Source organism: Kryptolebias marmoratus, linkage group LG4, assembly GCF_001649575.2.
Source record: "Kryptolebias marmoratus isolate JLee-2015 linkage group LG4, ASM164957v2, whole genome shotgun sequence".
NCBI classification, from domain to species: Eukaryota; Metazoa; Chordata; class Actinopteri; order Cyprinodontiformes; family Rivulidae; genus Kryptolebias; species Kryptolebias marmoratus.
The window spans coordinates 6,806,655-6,826,323 of record NC_051433.1 but is presented as its reverse complement, the minus strand read 5'-3'; the positions used below and the strand labels follow the sequence as shown (position 1 = coordinate 6,826,323).

The 19,669-nt window shown below is 38.1% G+C and overlaps 2 protein-coding genes across 3 annotated transcripts in view; one reads left to right on the top strand and one right to left on the bottom strand.

The window, feature by feature from the left end:
• Positions 1-6,729, top strand: part of mov10a (Mov10 RISC complex RNA helicase a) — a 13,397-nt gene extending 6,668 nt beyond the window's left edge. The window contains exons 10-22 of one of the 2 annotated variants that reach the window (XM_017408740.3): positions 318-465; positions 870-1,031; positions 1,385-1,488; positions 1,641-1,738; positions 2,424-2,522; positions 2,687-2,774; positions 2,864-2,981; positions 3,068-3,259; positions 3,336-3,407; positions 3,728-3,853; positions 3,954-4,042; positions 4,541-4,659; positions 4,973-6,729. In XM_017408740.3, the coding sequence (XP_017264229.1) occupies positions 318-465; positions 870-1,031; positions 1,385-1,488; positions 1,641-1,738; positions 2,424-2,522; positions 2,687-2,774; positions 2,864-2,981; positions 3,068-3,259; positions 3,336-3,407; positions 3,728-3,853; positions 3,954-4,042; positions 4,541-4,659; positions 4,973-5,037 (1,480 nt within the window). In that variant the 3' untranslated portion in view covers positions 5,038-6,729. Of the gene's footprint in view, positions 1-317; positions 466-869; positions 1,032-1,384; positions 1,489-1,640; positions 1,739-2,423; positions 2,523-2,686; positions 2,775-2,863; positions 2,982-3,067; positions 3,260-3,335; positions 3,408-3,704; positions 3,854-3,953; positions 4,043-4,540; positions 4,660-4,972 lie in introns of those variants that run through there. The other variant, XR_003038837.2, reaches the window with a different exon arrangement.
• Positions 5,457-18,781, bottom strand: rhoca (ras homolog family member Ca). The gene is made up of 5 exons (XM_017408741.2): positions 18,634-18,781; positions 13,114-13,271; positions 10,504-10,624; positions 9,006-9,136; positions 5,457-8,345 (listed from the first exon to the last, which is right to left on the bottom strand). Exons 2-5 carry the CDS (start codon positions 13,267-13,269, stop codon positions 8,172-8,174), a joined length of 582 nt encoding a protein of 193 aa, XP_017264230.1. The 5' UTR covers positions 13,270-13,271; positions 18,634-18,781; the 3' UTR covers positions 5,457-8,171.
• Between the last annotated feature and the right edge of the window lie 888 nt (positions 18,782-19,669).

Below are 19,669 nucleotides of genomic sequence, written 5' to 3'. Positions count from 1 at the left end.
CTATTCCTCCTCCTTTTCGACCCGACAGGCGCGGGGAATTAAAATAGCAGCAATCCGGTGGTGACAGTTCAATAAGAGAGGTAGGCTCACCAGTACTCAGCCATGTCTCCGTTACACAGAGAAAATCCAGGTCACGGGTCATGAAGAAATCCCTTAAGATGAAAGTTTTATTTCCCAGTGAAAAAAAAGTGAATCATGACGCCATTCTGATTTAAACTGTGCATAAAACCTTAGCAGCATTAATTGTCATGTAGTTATTTTAGCTTGTTTTTTTATTTTGTTTTTCCTTCTTTTGAAACTCAATGCATTTTCTCCAGGATGTTTAATCGTCAGCTGGAGGAGAACACGGAACAACGTAATGCCGTCGGTCACATCGTAGCCGGATCATCAAAACCTGCACCTTATATTGTCTTTGGGCCTCCGGGAACCGGAAAGACCATTACTTTGGTCGAAGCTATAACTCAGGTAATAAGTGTTAGGTTTCTGTGGATGAAGTGGTGGGGGTTGTTTAAAAAGAACAAAAACACATTAGAAGGTGAATCTGCGTTTCAGACTTGATTGAGAATCAGAATCTGCCTTTGTCTTACTTGATCAGGTCTGAAACCACAGGGGAGAGATTTTATCATGAAAGTCTAAGGAACAGATGACTGAACCATTATAGTAATTATAAAACCATATTTGCTTATTATTTGTTGCTATATCATTGTTTAAATCCATTATTGAGGTGTCAGGAGGAGGTTTTTGTCACTAAAAAAGGGCTTGGTCCCAAAAAGAATAGTAAAGTAGTCTCTTTTCTATCCTTACAAGCATCTATTAAGGTTGTCCATCATTAGCTGATGAAGTATCACTAATAAAGGCTCACCTCACAGGTCAGCAGGGCAGACCGGTCAGCCCACATCCTCGCCTGCGCACCCTCAAACAATGCAGCCGATTTGCTGTGTGAGAGGCTGAAGGTGCACATGGATTCCCACCAGCTGTACCGCATGTACGCCAGCAGCCGAGACCCGAGCAGCGTCCCCCAAAGCCTGCTGGTGAGCATCAGCTGCTGTTTGCACTGCAGCCGACTCAATAAATGTATGCATGTATCATACTTCATGTACTCATACATACATCGACTCATTCACCTTTAAATGTGTCGCTGTGTTTAAACCTTTTACTTTTACTTTCATAGAATAAATTAAAGCAGAGGTAGTTTTATTTTGCCTCAGTGAGTCAAACAAGTAATCCATGACTTTTACTCGTTCAGCATAAGTTTAATGATCATTTGGTGCTAAACAACCTTTGGTGTTTATTTGTTTATCCAAATCGGAGGCACTTTTGTAAACAGAATTATCTGTGCATAATATATATATTTTTGTACCAATGCTGCTTCTGTTTCTTACAGAAATACTGTAACTGGGACGAGAGCCACGGTTGTTTTGGGTTTCCAGAGAAGGAAGTTCTGATGGAATATAAAGTTATTGTGACAACTCTGTTCTCAGCTGGCAGGTAGGATGTACTTCTGTTTGTACTCAGCGTTTGGCTTTATTCAACATCAGAAAGATGCTCTGTGTCATGAGTCATGTTTGTTAGTTATTGTATTACTTGTGTAGACGTTTTGCTAGAGTAAAATCTTGCCTGTGGGCGTTTCTTTTCTACAGACTTGTGACAGGAGGGATCCCCGTCGGCCATTTCTCACACGTGTTTGTCGACGAGGCGGGTCAAGCTGAGGAGCCACAGTGTCTTATTGCCATCGCAGGTAATTACTGAGCGTTTTAAGATTCAAAACCTTTAGTTTTATGGAAACATTTGGTCAAATATTGGTATTATCTTTGCATTCCTTTTAATTATTAAAACCTAATTTATAAAAGGTAAAAAATTAAAGCTTTATAAAATTTCTTAGTAATTTATTTGGTCATTGGGTGTAATTTATTTTTCTTTTATTTCATTTTTTTTTCCTTTTTGCAGCTTTGAAAAATCCAAACTCACTAATCTACATGTTTATTGATGCGTCAGATTGACTGATTTTAATGTTTTTTTTTTTTAAGAGAAATTAAAAACAAATGTTTTCAACACTAAAAAGAGAATAATCTGCTTGAAGTAAAAAGAAGCATTTGAAGATTTTAAAACCCTAAATAGATTTTTATTTTGAATTCTCGTTCTACTGAATTTAATTTAGTTGTTAATTAAAAACAGAATCTGGCCATTTGATGCAAAAGAACTGGATTGCAGTTAGAAAAAATAACCTCTAAGCACATTTTAAGTCCATTAAAGTGTTTTTACGGCCATTTAAACTTATAATTTAGAATACGGTGTGAGTCAGAAGCAGTGATTTGTAACGTAAATATTCTGTCTCAGTCCGTGCTGACGCTGCGATCCAGGGTAAAGAATGAAGAGGTGAAGCTGATGCATCAGTGCTGCCAATCGGTTGCTCTCCTCCACAGGTTTGCTCTGCGCTGAAACGGGTCATTTGGTGCTGGCAGGAGATCCCAAGCAGCTGGGACCAATCATTCGATCTCCTAATGCAATCGAGTTCGGCTTTGGTAAGACAAGCCAGTTGGATTATTATCATCTTCTGTCCTCTTTCCTTCCATGGTGTTAGCTGTTTCACTGGAAGTTGTGCAGATTTAGGTGAATGTTGGGTGTTGCCCGAATTATTGAATTAGATTAATAAATCGTTCTAACAATGTTTGTAAATTCTCCACAGGACTTTCTCTGCTGGAGAGGCTGATGAAACATGAACTTTATCAAGACTTTACTTCTCATTATGTCACTAAACTGCTGAGACACTACAGGTTCGCCTTTCATTTAGGACCTCAGAGTTGATTCTTTTTAGTGTGTTACTGTTTGATTACTGACAACTCTTTTCCCGCCTTCCCCCTAGGTCTCATGGTGCCATTTTGAAAATTCCCAACGAGGAGTTTTATAACAATGAACTGCAGGTGTTTGCTGACAAATTGGAGCGTGAGTCTTACTGCAACTGGGATGCCCTTCCCCAAAAGGTACAGATGGGTTTGTGTAAGCGGCCATTATACCAAGCTATGTGTGAATTTGAGTTTTCCACACTGCTTCCTCTCCGCCACAACAGGGTTTTCCGGTGATCTTCCATGGAGTGCTGGGCAAAGACGAGCGAGAGGCCAACAGTCCGTCGTTCTTCAACGTGTCGGAGATCGAAGTCCTGGTGACGTACCTCAACAAGCTGGAGCAAACACAGGGGAAGAAAGGTCTGCCCAAGCTCTCCGCGAAGGACATCGGCATTATCGCCCCCTACAGGAAACAGGTGAGGCCGGATGGCGTTCACGTGTGAAGAGCATGTTTGTCTGGAACCAGACGTCAGTAACGTCCGTCTCTAACAGGTTGAGAAAATCAGGAAGGCTCTGAGGTCCATCAAGACCCTCAGTCAGTGGAGTGATCTGAAAGAACTCAAGGTTAGCATGGCTGCCATGAAATCAGAATTTACTTTTTGTAAAATGTTCCTGACTTGTAGAACATTGTGTTCATTTACATTTATATAATGTGAGATCATGTAAAGTGACAAGCACGTGTTGAATATTCCCTCATTGAGTTGAACCTCATTGAGTTGAACCTCTTTATTTGATCAGGATGGTCCCTCTGAGAGTTTTGAGACTTTTTTTTTCAAGAAGTTCTGGTCAAGATGTTTGCACAAAAAACCAGAGTTACTCATAATTTCATTGTGAAACGTTGATACGAGTTTATTGACTCAGAAGGTGAATTTTCATGGGACCAGGTGGGATCTGTGGAAGAGTTTCAGGGACAAGAGCGGAAGATCATCATGGTCTCTACGGTCCGCAGCTGCCCCAACTACGTTAGGATGGATAAAGAATTCAATATTGGATTCCTAGCAAATGAAAAGGTTTGTCACACTGTTTTTGTTTGTTTTTGTAAAATGTAAGGTTTGCCATCTTTTTCACTGGAGAGCAGAAAATGATTCTTTTTCCTTTTGAATTTTGTAGAGGTTCAACGTGGCCATGACCAGAGCCAAGTCCCTGCTCATCGTCGTGGGGAATCCTGTGATCCTTAGAAAGGACCCTGTATGGGAGAAGTAAGTCACAGCAGAACTCTGGTATTTTCTCAGAGTTCTGATGTAAACCAGCCATTTGTTTACAAATCTGAGTCTGTCCGATAAAAGTCTGAGCTACACAGTAAACATCCTGCAGACACATCGCAGATGAGCAGTTTTCCTCTGACTTAAGGACCAGTTTTACATCAATTTACTGTAACATTTTGTGGAGAGATGTGTTATTTTTAACTTGAAATAGTCTTAACCGCTTGTCTATAACTGCTGCTTAGTGATCAATTTAACATATCTTTTTAAATTAATAACAGTTGCGTACAGTTTTTATTGACCGAACTCCAAGAGAGGATCACAGACAAAACTTTTCCAGAAATGGTCAAGAGGTGCTGAAATGCATATTGTGTAAGAAAAAAAATCTGTATATATGTGAGGGTTTTTACTCTGAGAGCCCTAAAATGAATTATGAACTTAAAGGGTCAGAAGGACATAATTTGCCTTATTTATTTAGTACTTTTGCCTTCGCAGGTTCATCAACTACTGTGTGACGATGAAGGGCTATGTTGGATTTGACCTCCAGAATGCAGAAGAGGAGGAAGACGACTTTGAAGCAAAACTTGCAGCGTTGAAAATCACCGATTCTGAATGTTCGTAAGGCTTTCATCTCAGTTGAGACAATACAACTAAAAAGATAATTCTTTACGTTTCTAATGGCAGCTGGTATCAGCTGTCCCTTTAGAATATCATTTTCTGATCATATTTGCTTTGTCGTTGTTGGTTGGACAGTTTAAGACATTTAAACGCATCACTTTATGTGATGGACGTAGTTTTAGGCTTTAACCTCAGTTTGTGTTTAGAGCTGCAGTCAATAACAAAACATTTACTAAAAGCCGTGATAGTTTCACAAGTTTTCAGCTGATCTGGAAACTGTAAACTTGTGTGTTCTTCTGTTTGCTGCAGGTCCTGTGGAAGAAGAAAGCCCCCTCCAGCAGCATGTGGACCCTGAATCAAACACTGATGTTTAACCTTTGGACTCAGTGACTTCGCTCTAAAACAGAAATCATGTTTCATAAAGATGTGCAACAATTATTAAGATTTTATATTTTTGTCTTCTCAGTGCACATGTTGCATATTTTTAAGTGTTTTTATTAGGAAAATATATTTTCTAGAACCTATATAGATATATTTAGCAACTTTCTACAAATTCTTAAATAATTCTCCTTAAATAATGAATTAAGAGTAATTTAGCAACAGTTTTTTTTTTATTGAATCCACTGAACTGTGGTTATATCTTAAAGAGGTTTTCTTTTTCAACTCCTTTGTTCATGTTCAATCTAAGGGCTACAAATAAATTAAAAAAAACTTATTTTATTGCATGGATGTGACCATCCCAACCCAATCATTGCTTTGGATTATAAAGATGTCAGAAGGGTTGAAATAAGACTCTTGTCTCAAAAATACTTTATTCATAATGCTTCAAAGTAGACATTCACTTCAACAGCACTTTGTTTTGAAACTGTATTAATATACGCCCAAAGAAGGAAAGAAAAGTTACTCAACACTGAGCAGAAGCCATTCCTGGAGACTTCTGCATCTTACTGCTAGTGATGGGCCAATTCAACTTGAAGCTGAGCAGGAAGGCCAGTTTTAACTGAAGCCCCGCTTCAAGGCTCGCTGCAGCCTCCCTGAAACCAGGTGACCGATGACAAATGATGCCTCGCCTCAGGTGCAGACCCGACTCTGGTTCACCTGGAGATCTGCACACTGAATTTAACCCCAGACAGGCAGGAGCTCATCAGAAACATTCAAGAACCAAATCTCTTCTTCCCCACCCCTTTGTGAAGTTTTCTTATGAAAATTTGACAATTAAATAAATGAAACAAACCAGGGCAACACGACACAAACAGCTGATGCCACTGGTAAATGTACAACAAAACATAAGAGTCACACAATTTCAGGCCTGATGTTTGTCAGCAGTTTTTATATTCTCCCAGGATCTTAAATTTCATGGTAACAAGGCAGGAGAAATGAAATAAAAGCACAAACTTATATACTTATATGTATTCCTACAAACTAAACATTTATAGAAGGTCCCAACACCTCAGAAACCAATTAAAAACAATTTAAACTTTGTATAATTGTAAGAATTTTGACTGAGAACTCATTTTTCATAATTTGTCTCAAACTTTTGGTCAACAGGGGGAGCTGCTCAGCATTTGAAGCCTGGAGAAATAAACCAGTTTTAAACACAACTGGCTGGAACGCTTCATCTAGCCATCACTAGTTACTGAGTGTGTGTGTGTACAGTAAAGACCAAAAGTTTCCCCAGACATGAATCAACATTTGAACAACTTATAAACCAGCTGGAAAGGAGCTCCTTATACATTATCAGCAGCACAGTGCTTGTTCCAGGAGGCATGTTTAACAGCGCACACACTGCTGCTCTACAGGAATGTTTTTGTCGTGACATCGTGCTTCCAACCTTGACGCTTCTTCAACTGTCTGTGCTGAACCCCCAGAAGTTTCCTTAGGAGGATGAGCTTGTTCAGTGCTTTGAACGTTAGGCCGCAACTATGAAGAACTGGTATCAGCAAGAAAAACATTAGGATATGAACTCGTTGAGCCTCGCCTTGATAATGAGCTCGTCATCAACAGTTATGCAAAAGTTTATTGTTTAAAAGTGTCTAAAGAGAGGAGGCAACGTAAAATCAGCATGATTCTTTTAAAGAAAAATCACAGACTTTTAGTCTAAACATGCTCACTTAAAGGTTACTTTTCCACTAGATGGGTTCAATTTTACATGCAGCACTATAATTTCTTAGATACACACCTTACAAGCTGCCGTGTCAGGTAACATGGTGCTGTTTTGAACAGAAATTCGTCATGCTGGGACATGTGCAGTCTAAATAAGCTACACAGAGTAGAAGTAGTGTGCAGGGACAGTCCTAAAAACATATTCAAACAAGTCATATGAGGTCAAAAGTGGGCCCCAGTGGACTAGCTGATGTTTAAAATATGACTAAGATGGGTAAATCCGAGTAGGTACAGAGCAGCGTTTCGAGGAAAGTAAGATATATTCTTCTTTTAAAACTTCCATGATAAAATCTGAAGATGCAAAACAGCATGACGTGAGCCGGTGTAACTAACAATGATGTTTCTTTCCCCCCCAAACAAAGCAGTGTCAAATATATTTTGTTTACTCTTTACTTTGACGGCCGGTATCAGGTCTCCATAAAGCAGCCAGTCAGTCTGGTCTGGGAGGGAAGAACCAAAGGTTACCAAAGAAAAGCAAACAAACAAAATCTGAAGTTCTCCCTGACGTGTAAAGAATGCCACCTTACTGGAAACTTGTAAACTAAGCCGTGATCTTTTTCAGTGCAGTCATTTCCCCATTGATTCTGTCAGCCTTTGTTTTTCTGCTGCACAGATTGACAATATTTTGAGAGCTGGATGGGAATATTCTGATGCAGAATAGAAAGGGTTAGGGTTAGCTTACTCGCCTGCTGATGATTTACTTCATAACAGAAGTAGCTGGCTATTTCTGTCCTGAATGAGTAAACTTGAAGAAGGAAAGAAGATTTTGCTGCTGATAAAAGTTACCAAAAACCATTTTTATCTAGCAGATTTTGGGAAAATAGTTATTTGCTCAGGATTACACTGAAGAGGTCCTCAGCTGATACATACTGTAGCTACATGTTGGCATAGAAACTAAAATAATAAAAATCACCAGATTTTGTGACCAAATTGTATTTTCACTTGCTCAGACAATCACAAAAATTTGGAAATCAAAGCTGAACTGTTCAAACAAAACACTCATGAAGGTGAAATAAACTAAGACGGATGAAGGATTGAACCTTGTGAGAGAAGTACTGCATCCATATGTGCACCTACCACAGCCCAGTTACATTACAAATATAAAGAAAAAACAAGTTTGAAAACAATAAAGTGTAAAGACAAAAAGGGAACAAACACAAATTAATAAGAGCCTTGACCATCAACATTGTTTACCCATTGTAATCATAAAGTCAAGTCCTTTACCTGTGGATTAGTTAATCTGTCTGCTTGTTTTTGTGAATTGTAAGGTACAGTACAAAGAACTATTTGGAAACAAGTTAGTCCTTTTCACGTGTTGGGTTTATGGCACCGGGGTCCGGGCAGCTCACAGCAGCGTGCAGCCTTTCCCTGACTTGGATTTGCGAACCTGCAGGGCTGCTTTAGTGGCCAGCTCAAACACTTCTCGCACGCCATCCTTCGTCTTGGCAGAACACTCCAGGTAGCCGAAAGCACTGATCCTGCTGGACATGTCTCTTCCTTCCTCTGTCCTCACCGCTTCCTACAGCATTAAATCAGAGATCATTAGAAACTTAGTTAAACTTATCAAGATAGAGTCAGAGGCGTCCTTGGTTGTTGTTTTATTTTTATAATAAGAGTACTTTTAACCTGACTGAAATGGAGTCTAAATATAGACCCATAAATTTTTGGTTTTATTTAAATATTCACAGATCAAAAGGCCAAAATGACCTTACTAAATCCAATTTGTTTGCTGAAAGTCCCAGGTATATAATAGTCTGCCAGTCCTGAATGTCTTGCATTTAGTCCTAAAACGTCTTTAGTAACAGTTTTGAAGAAAGAAAGAAAAATTACAGAGAAGAGCAATCATAATCAATAAACAGTCTGAAAGATTGATGATGGAGAATATAAACTTGTGATGTGATGTAGTAAACTTGGGAGGAAAAAAACAACAAATTTACCCTTTTCTTTATTTTTTTTTTTTAAAAAACACGCTCTTTTAATGAGCTGGTAATTTGTAAACTTGAGTCATCTTTAGATGATACCAAGACAGATAATCAGTGTCCCTCATACCTAAAACATCATAACCTTTTGAGCTGTTTCTATTCTGTGTTTACCCTTCATATTTTGGTGCCAGATAAGCTGTAAATAGCTGTCCGCCTCTGACCGATTGGCCCAGTTTGCTCCTCTGGGACCTTCTCACCTGCTTCATTTTGGCCAGCTCTTTCCGCGTGTGCTCATCATTCCTCAGGTCCCTCTTATTTCCCACAAGGATGATGGGAACGTTGGGACAGAAGTGTTTCACCTCAGGCGTCCACTTTTCAGGAATATTTGCTGTCCCAGAAAAAAAAAAAAAAAAGTAAGCTAGAGAATTCAAGAATAAATAGGGCTATAAAATTGACAAACAGTGCAGTCATGGTGCAGAACACTGCTCATGACAAATAGGTCTATGGGCTGCCTGGGGCAAGGATGTTTTTAGCTCTACTAAAGACAATAATAATAATAATAATAATAATAATAATAATAATAATAATAATAATAATAATAATAATAGGTTTGTAGGGTAGTTTAATATGTTAATAAATATTCCTCTTATACACTACAAAACAAAATTTAAGACAAATGTAAGAAAGGTTCTTAGTACGTTCTGAAAACTATATTCAAATCTATAATTTAATGCCAGCAGCACACTTAAAGGTTGGAATGGAGACATGTTTGCTGTTGTGTTATGTAACTCTACCTTTAGTTACATTTTTGTTTAATAACTAAGAATAATAGCTGTTAGTTTTCCGAGATGAATCGCTGTCCTCTCTCGGTGCCTTTAAAACGTCTGCTGCTCAGAAGTCCATTGTCATCTTTAATTGTTTTTTAAAGAGACCTGAGCGGCAGGCAGCACACACCCTATGGTTATGAAACCAGACTGGTAAACAATGTGCAGGATGAGGTCTGTCATAGTCCTGCTGAAACACACCATAGACCTCCTGCCAAAAGACGTCACTGGGATGGTAACACAAGGCTCCATCAGGGGTACATTCACACATACAGCATGTTTACCCAGCTTAAAAGACCAGATATATCATATCTGTGATAGGCTGTTATATAATCTTTGTGACACAGTATTAGATTCAATTTCTTTCTACAGCAGCTGACTTGTACAACAATGGTTCTCCAACTTAACTCCAGATTCACTGAGTCAATATTGATCACAGTGGGTGGACGGACAGCGAACAGATTATAGGAGTCCAGCAGCATTTTCAGTCCTTTGACCCTCAGGTTTCCAGATTTACACAGACTTCTTACATTTCTCCACAATAATATACACTGTAGATGTTAAAAGACTTGACTTGTTTGTGATTTGGGATTAATATCTGACTTTGGAACAATGTGGTGACTCCCCCACCCATCTTTACATTTATGTTTTTTTCCTGAGCCAATTCTAACTTCTTTTAGCTTTGCTTCCTTTTTGTCAAACTGTTTCCACATGTACTGTTGGCATAAAATGTTTACTTTTTCTAAATTAAAATTAGATAAAATACTCTGTGATGATACTTGCAGTCATGGATTTTATACTTAAGATTGCTAAAATATTAAAAAACAGCATATATATATATATCTCAGTTCTGCTTACATGTCAGTTTGACTGATTTCTTCCTGTGTAGACTGACCTATTTTAAATTGTATGTAAATTAAAATTTCCTTACCTAAGCTGTCTGGATTGTCTATAGAAAAGCACATAAGGATGACGTCGGTGTCAGGGTAGGAGAGAGGTCTCAACCTGTCGTAGTCCTCCTGACCCGCAGTGTCCCACAGTGCCAGCTCCACCTGGAGAGAAAGAAGGAAACAAATGAAGTTCTTGCATTTTACATAAAGCCAGATTTGAATTTTGTTTCATCATGCTTCCTTATATAATCATAGTAAAAAAAAAAAAAAAGAAGTCATAAAAACCATGAATATAATTTCTTCTTAAGGACTAAAAATAAACACAACCTACTGACCCTGATGACATTTTGACCTGTCACAACAGAAGGCTTGAAGATTTTTTTCTCATGCACACAGTGCTATGAATATCAGCGATGACGCATGTGAAGCATCTGAGAAAATTCCCCAAGGCTTTGCGCATCGAACGTGAGTCAGCAAATAACGTTAGAATGACTTAGAACATTTTTTTCCCTTCGATAACGAGTACGTTGCAGCTTGATTGTAACTTGTGATACGTTTGTTTTACCAGCAATAGATTTAACATTTCATAGGAATTCAGTGAAGGGACATTTTCTTATCACGGCAGCAGTCTGGTATGTTGTCAGTGTGACAAAAATAACCCTGGGACTCTCCTCATCAAATCACATCGCTGACTCGTTTTAATTAAGGAAAGTGGGAGATTAGAGAGCATCCAACCAGATACCCTCGGTCCTTTTACGGGCATTAACAACCAAATCAGTTTACCGTTTATCTGACTCTCTGGGTTCAGTAAGAGAAAACTTTTTCTAAGTTATAGTATTTGAACTTTAAAAGTGCCCACATGGAGCAGAAGAATCAGAGTCCTAAAATAGAGGTTTGCAGAGGCAGAGGGTGGGAGGTGGTCGAACACTTCAGACTGCATGAGCAACAAGATCATTTTGTTCAGACTGCAGGGAAAGCCGCAGACTTTGGGGAGTAAAAAAAAAAAAGAAATAAAAATAAATCTATTATATATACTTTGCCCAGTCTACTGAAGGTGTGTGAATGTTTTCACCTCAGGGGGAATAAAAATACAAAGACTGTATGAGGGAGTGTTTCTTATGGAACTACCACCCTTCATTATGCATTTATTTTTAGATTTTCTATCCAGACCACAGTGGTGAACCCTCCTCTAACCTTTCTACAAATAAAAGCAACCAGGACAAGGACAGGAAATGAGGGACTTATCGGGTAAGAGCAGGAGGAGGGTCCTGAGGGAGGGAGGGGGGACAGCCAGGAGACATCATTGTTCCCTGTCTGAACAGGAAGCCGGGAAGTTGAGTCATTTCCCGTTTTGCCAAGTGGTGATCCAGCAGCACTGGTTAGATTAAGGGAATAAAATCCTTCAACAGAATAAGTCACCTCTTTGGTCCAGCTCCAAAGCGTAAAACACAGCCTGGAGAAAGGCCAACAAATGACTTGTTCTTACAACTCTTCATCTGACCAAACGCTTCTCTTCACTCAGGAAGGATTCAGTTGTGGCAAAAACACACAGGTGCTCAAATAAAGTTTTTGTTCTATTTAACAAATGCAAATTTTAGCATGTCTGAATAATTCATTCCCTAAATAATCACAGAAGCCCATAGACATTTTTGTCCCAAATAATTTCTAAGACTACAAGCAGCTAAAAACATATAGTTAATGGAAAAAGTCCTGCTGATAACTATATAAAAAACAGTGCTGTCCACTGTGTGCATGTCGATACTGGATGCTGATTATATGAAAGATAATTGTGAGGCAACCTAAAGGCGAAACGGCCAAAACACAGTTCCTGGAATGACCCCTTGGGATGACTCAAAAAACAAAAACAAAGCCATAAATCACCATGTTAGAAGGCTCATTTTTATAGCGGAAACAAACATATTTACTGCCTGAACTTTGAAACAAATAAAATACATAGCATTTTGGTGCAGCTGATATCTCCATATTTTAATGAGTGTGTAAAGACAACATAAAAATACAATCCTGTTGTTCTGTTGATTTTTTTAACAACACTGATTATTTCTGTCTTTTGTAATGTACAGATGGAAGCCAAAATTAGCCAACAAATTAATTATCAATACATTATTTAATAATGACACCAAGTTCAGAGAAACAGTTTGGATTACAATCTTAAGTAAAACACGTTTTTAAACAAAGATGCAGTATTAAAGCCTTTAATGTTTAACTCACAGTGAGGTAAATATGGATAAATATAAGTTGAAGTTGTAGACACAAGGTAAGATTACTTAGGTAAGTAGAAAGTAAGTACTTGTGAAATATATTCTGTACACTGAATGTTTATCACGCAGGCTTTCTGTTCAAGGCCTGGCTCGTTCAGTGGGCTGGGCTATGTGATGGGAAAACATGAGTATGACTCCCCAGTAAGGCAACTTTTACAGTGTTATTATACGTTTTTCTTGTTTTTTTTTGTTTTTGTCTTCTGGTTCCAAAAAGTGGAGAAAGTCATGTAAATGATTAAAGATTAAACCAAAAACTTTAAACAGATTTTAGAAGACAAACATACAACCATGGCTGTTTTTGTCAATAGAGAAATGCTCCCTTAAGAAAAATCTCTTTTGTGAACTGCTTGCCTAAGTGTCAGCGTTACAAACCTGTTTTCCTTCAACCTCAATATCGGCGATGTAGTTCTCAAACACTGTCGGGACGTAGACCTCAGGAAACTGGTCCTTACTGAAGACGATGAGAAGACATGTTTTCCCGCAAGCTCCATCCCCGACAATCACCAGCTTCTTCCGAATGGAACCCATTTCTGTGGGGAACAAGAGCAAATTATGAAAGGTGATGAATGCTGCCATAATAAAAAGGTATTATCAAGACAGCAAAATGAATGAAGAACACAAAGTCATAAAAACTAGTTTTCTCTGCTCATGATGTGCCAGGCTCCCACTCTGACAGCACCGGATCATTACAGGTAATTACATTACAGGTGTCGGACAAACACACTGTCATTACAAACAACGGCAGTCATAAAATTTGATTCCACAAGTCCATAAAGAACAGAAGAAACAAGAAATGAGACCCGACAGAGGAAACAAATAAAGAGAGCAGGGTGCTGAAAGGCTTTACAAAGTTGTACATGTCCACATGAGTTTTTTTACAAGATTTTCCAACTAAAAACATCTAAATTGTTTTGATTAAAATAAGAAGAATAAAACAGAGGTGTAGCCATGTTGGGATGAGTAAGCAGTAATCTGTAAACTGGCTGCCTCAAAGCATCTGCGTTCTCACCTCATCTACTTTATGCAAAACACTTCCCTTCACAAGGACATCCACACATTCAGGGAACTGCAGCTAAAACTTTCGCTTTTTGTGCCCAAACATATATTGTATACCCAAAATGCAAACAAAAAGGGTTGATTTTTAATACTTCCATTCATAAATCATAAAAACTCATTCCTACAAATTGAAGTATTATTGGTTTGACACCATAAGACAATTTATAAACAGTAACTAGATGAAAAAGAAGTCCAAAATATGCACTTTTTCGATATTTGCAGCAATTAACAACTCAACAATAATAAAAATGTATCTTCTCTGGATAATACTTGACTTTCTATAAACCTAAGTTACTTAGATTAAATTGGACTTTTTTAGAATAGTTTGATGTTCTGGGAATTCTCTGTAGGTGTGCCAAACCTATAGTAAGTTTTAAACAGCAGCTAACTGAATTTAAATGTTTTTGTTTTTTAAAATATCCTCAGAGAAGAAGTGATCATAGGAGGTATTGTCATTTAAAACACATCCTAAACAGAAAACAAACAAAAAAAATTGATATAGTAGCAGAAAAGAAAACAAACTGTTGTAAAACTGGTTGGTAAAAACAACAAAACATCCTAAAAAATACAAAAATTCATGGTGGTTTGCTTCTATTATATGGACAATGTGATAAAAGACGTAAGCAAGAATGATATCCACTTTAGATGTGTTATAATCAACAAAAGCTCCTGTTTTTTTATTGTTTAAGACGGTTTGGACGTTTAATGGACACATGGCCACTGCACAGCTGCCAAGCGGATCTGAGAAAGAGCAGATGATGGGCTGCAAGGCAAACAAACGGGAAACATCGGCACAGAGGCCTCAGAAACTGACCCTGTGAAACAAAACAATCCACTTCCTTTTCTTTGGAGTCTGGGAGGAGTTTTTGGCTGCCGTTCTGTTTGGACAGACTTCAGCAGAGAGCAGCCAGAGGCGACGCAACCCGCCAACCTGCCCCTGTTAACGAGGAGTGATTTAATCACACTGAGGTGAGGTAATCAGGGTCCTTTTAGCAAAATCACACCAAAACCGTCCCCGTTTACTTGTGTAAAAATAGCCAAGTGGAACAAACAGAAATGTTGAAATCTCACAAGGTTTATTCTCACCGTTCTTGCTGTCAATGTGACACATCTTCCATGTGAAGCTTTTAATCAAAAAGCCTCTCTGCAAATGCTCATTTTATTTATGTTAATGTTTTTGTTTCCAGTGAAAGGTTGATGATATTTACAGGATAAGGGTTAAGTCAGTTAATAAATTATAGGCTCATACAATAATAAAAGGCATAAACATGAACAGAAAATGTTAACTAAATTGTTAATTGTCAATCATTTGAATGACAGATTAACACATTAACACAGCCACACTGAGCTTTACCAAAAAAAAAGGGTTTTCTTTGGCGGCGGTGATTTTCGAAGCCTGGGAACGAACATCTTGACATATAATGTAATCAAAAATAAGCCTCACATGAAAAGTGTCTCTAATGTCGTCACATTCTGTGCTGAATACTCAGGCTACCTGTGGCTGCTGGTGTCAATAGGCACTAATGTCTAACAATAAGAGCGAGCCCCAAGGAGGAAGTTCAGGTGGACAAACCTGAGTCAAACTCGTTTATCACCGCTGAACTAAAATAGAACAACTCCCATTCACCTTTTGAACATTTACTAAAGCCTGCTCCCATCTTCATTCAGTCAACACATACGATGGAAATTTCCGCTTTGACTTTATATAAGCTGCAACAAGAGAGACGACTCAACGTCTTGTTTGGAAAATGTTTCAGCAAAATTTGAGATGCAGCTTCATTTTTATCAGTCACTTCAGCTCCAAACTTAGATTATAGTTCATCTTTATCACAGCTGTCGAGCTAAAGCTGACTTTTGAATAAATATAACGCTGAGATTGTTGTATTGTAATGTTGGATTGTGATCAGTATTGCATTGCTGATGGTAGTACAGAGGCTTTAATGAAAAAACACATTTTTGTTTAAACCTTCAGCATGAACATGAATATGCCAGCTGAAATTAGGCCCCTTCATGATGATTTTCAAACTCTGACTTCAGGAGGTCCCAGTGTTTGAATCAAATGTTTTAACACCACATTCTAAACATCGATAAGTAAGTATGTTACTTCCTGGAAAGTGTTTCTGTTTGATTCGTGTTGGCTCTCCCAGCAGCCAAACTGGAACAACTGGAATGACTTGTGGGACAACACAAAGAGATAAAAGTTTTGGCTTGGCTCACAAATTTCCCACACTCCAATCCTTTCACACAACGTCTGGCTGCATCAGAACAGCCCTGTCCCCCTGCTCACGCGCTCCGAAGTATCTGTCAGGAACAACTCGCCTCGGGACACCCCTGAAAACCCACCAATAACAATAAAATCCAAATCTTGCTTTATGGTTTATCAAATTAAAAACTAATCAACGGATGAAATCAGGGGGGAAACAAGCATCAGGTACAAACCAAAAGAAAACCCAACTATTTTTTTTTAAAAAAGTACCAGTTTGTGAGGAATTTGCCACTGATTACAAGCAAAAACAAGTGTTAAGTAAAAGTTAACAGAACTGGGAAGCAGGAATTAAAGCCCGATCCGAAGACGGCATTAAAATTACAGGAAAGTAAAGCATCATTACTTCCTGCAGCTACTTGAGCAACGCCCTGTGTTAATGAACACACCACCTCCGTCTCCCACAGTTTAAGGAGGTTTCCTGGGGCTTAGGGGCCACCAGACGTTACGCAACAAGCTCAACACACGGCAGCACATGATCCAGACCAACGAGGTGAGCTGCCATTTAATCCTCATGTGGTTTAATACCAACAATATCGAGACAAACAATTAGCCAACAAAAGATGTGTTGTTTCCTGACATAAAGGCTTTATTTTCCAGCAGACGTGTTACAGGAAATGAGCCCGAGTGGGAACGTCTTGCTCATTTTTTGCTTTCCAAGACTGTCCTTGAGATACTATTTTTACAGATCAGGTCATAACAAACATGTTTTTCCATGACTTGTTTTGCTTTACTACTACACACAAGAGATGTCAAGTTTTTTTGAATTTGTTTTAGCAAAAAAAAACAACAACAACCAAAACAGAAAAAGGTTACAAATAGAGGCTGAAATTAGAATTGAAATGCTGATTTATGTTAAAAAAAAAAAATAAATCTTGACTTGAAGCATAAAGCAACACAAAAGTACTGAAGAAAATGGTTTTAAATACAAAGCAGGGACTTGATTCTGCAGAAACAGCGTACAGAAACAGTGTTTTAACTTGTTTAGTTATTTTACTTTTAGGTGCAAGCCAAAGGTCCACTGCTGTTTTTTAAAAAGAGGGAAACATTTAGGCTCAAAGCATCTCAAGAGTCAGCCAGGCACTGTGAGAAATGGGCCAAAGTTCAGAAACTCAGAGTCTGCAGCTGAAACAGCCCTCGACAGCAGCTTCCTACATCAGCCTTCACTCAAAGCCAAGAACATTTTATCTGATTCAGTCCGACCAGCAGCAAACGTCTGAGGATTGCTTTAAAAGATCAGATAATTTACCACAGCAGAAGCTAATTTTGTTCTGAAGAAAACATTTTGTGGACTACATGAAGTTCCAGACTTTACGTCTTGATTCACATGATTAAAACTGAAGGTCCAAGTGCTAAAATGTCTCACACAACTTGTAGAAAATCTGACTTTTTTAACAATTTAGTTACTAGTTTGAATAAATCAATCTGAGAAATTTAATACCGCTGCCTATATGAAACTTTACAGAACCAGTTTTTAAATCACAACAATGTGAGATACTCCTGTGAGGAAGTGCACAGAGGTTGGATCCGATGGGGGAAACAGGAGGCAAAGGCAACACAGGGACTCAAAAACTCAGGTCATGGGGGGATAAACAAGAACGGTTAGCTGGTAAAGTCAAGTTTGTCACATTTTCTGAGCCCGGACACTGCAGTTATTCTGTGAAATGGTGCTCTATGGACCCAGCTACTGAATATTGTTGCTATTAAACTTATTTTGTTCAATATTCCTCAAATGCTCCAAGTAACAAGCTGTCCATAAACCAAATTAGCAGACAAAAAACAATTTCTCTTCAAAGCGTCAACTCTAAGCTCCTCAACACCATTATAGAAAGATTAATTGGTTCATTAAGCAGCATTTCAAGAAAACAAAACATTTAAAGCATTTTAGAATAATTAAAAATGAGTTCAGTGTGTTAGTAAAAATATAAACCTATAAGAAACCAGAACAGATAACCACTGATTTAACAAACAACTGATTTTAGTTGTTTAATTATTAATAATTAACTGTTTGATCTCCAAAATGGCAGCAAACTGTTTGTTACAGCAGGTCTCTACAAAAATCCACCAGCATTATCTGTTCAAACACAAAAGGAACCTAAACAAGAGCAAAAAATAAATATATAGTTTTTATTTTTATTAATACTTGAGAAAAATTGCTATTGTTTTTCTAACAACAAACTAATTATTTTTCGACTAAATAAAGGCTGTCAGAAAGTTAGTTAGTTTGTGACACATGATTAGGAAACCTGGAAGGATCCAACAGAAAAACACAGGCAGTTTCACCTGAAGGCAAAAGTCTGAATGCATCTGGTCTTCCCAGGAAATGCAGGTTTGAACGTTTGTCTTCAGGGTTTGTCTCACCGACAGGACAGATAATATCATCCCAAGACGTCTGAACTTGTGAGAATACAATCTGTGTTTTTAAATAATGATCACAGAACAGCACCACCTTTGATTAATCCATAACATAAGGTGCTCCTTATGTACAAGGCGAACACAGTAAGATCTAATTGGACCAATTAAACTGTCAGCTAAGGAACATGTAACTTCACTGCATCTAAGCGTTTAGTTACCTGTCAGTCGGATCGATGCTTTAATAAATATTAAATCCCCGCTTGAGTTTTTCCTTTGGTTTCTCTTTAGGTGTGTTTTGGCTCACACACAGGCTTCTGACTCGCTGCAGCGTCCACAAACGTTACTCACCGAGTGCTGGGAACCAGAAGAGCAAAAAAAAAAAAAAAAAAAAAAAAAAAACTCCACAGCCGACACCGGCGGAAAGCTAAACTAGCTTAACAGACATACACTTCCTGGTTTTTTTTTTCGAAATAAGAGCCACTCGCTATTGCTAGTATTTGTTTTTATTGTTAACGCCTTTCATATTAAATAAAAAGAATGTTAAAAAATTTGCTTTAGGACAACGCAACGCATTGGACCGATAAGGTGTCAAATCCTTTATGAAAAAATAAACGTAAAAGTCTTTTTTTTATTTTGAAGGGCGACGTTGTTTGTTCCGGTGTTGCTATAGTTACCTGTACCTAACTTGACGCGGCCACAGCCTTCGGCGCTGGGGTCACAGGTTCCACCTCCTGTTTCTTGTCAAAGATGACATCATCTATAGACGAAAAACGCTCGTGCACAGAGCAGGGATGGGTGTGGATCCCAGCAGTGCGGCCCTGTTGAAACGAAACAAAGCAAAACAAACAACAACAACAAACTTTATCCCTTTTACCGGCTGGTATTCTCGCTTCACACTGATTAGATATTTAGGAGCAGTTGTCTAAAGTCTATTATTGTTCAAAAACTTACATTTTTCTTAAGTCTACAATAGTGCAGGATAAAATCTTTTAAAATACAGCAACAGTAAAAATCCTTCCTGAAAATTTATCTTTTTTTCTTTAGTGATCCCTTTGCAATCAGAGTAGTTTAAAATCTTTAGAAAAATGTCTCAAAATCTTAAAATAAAGACATAAAATACAACTTTAGGTAATAGCAAATCAACCTAAAATGTTCATTAGGCTGTATATGATTTGCTATTATACAATACATCATTGTAAAAACCTGGCAAAAAAAGGAGCAATTATTCTGTCATGCTTAATTTTAAAGTGTGAG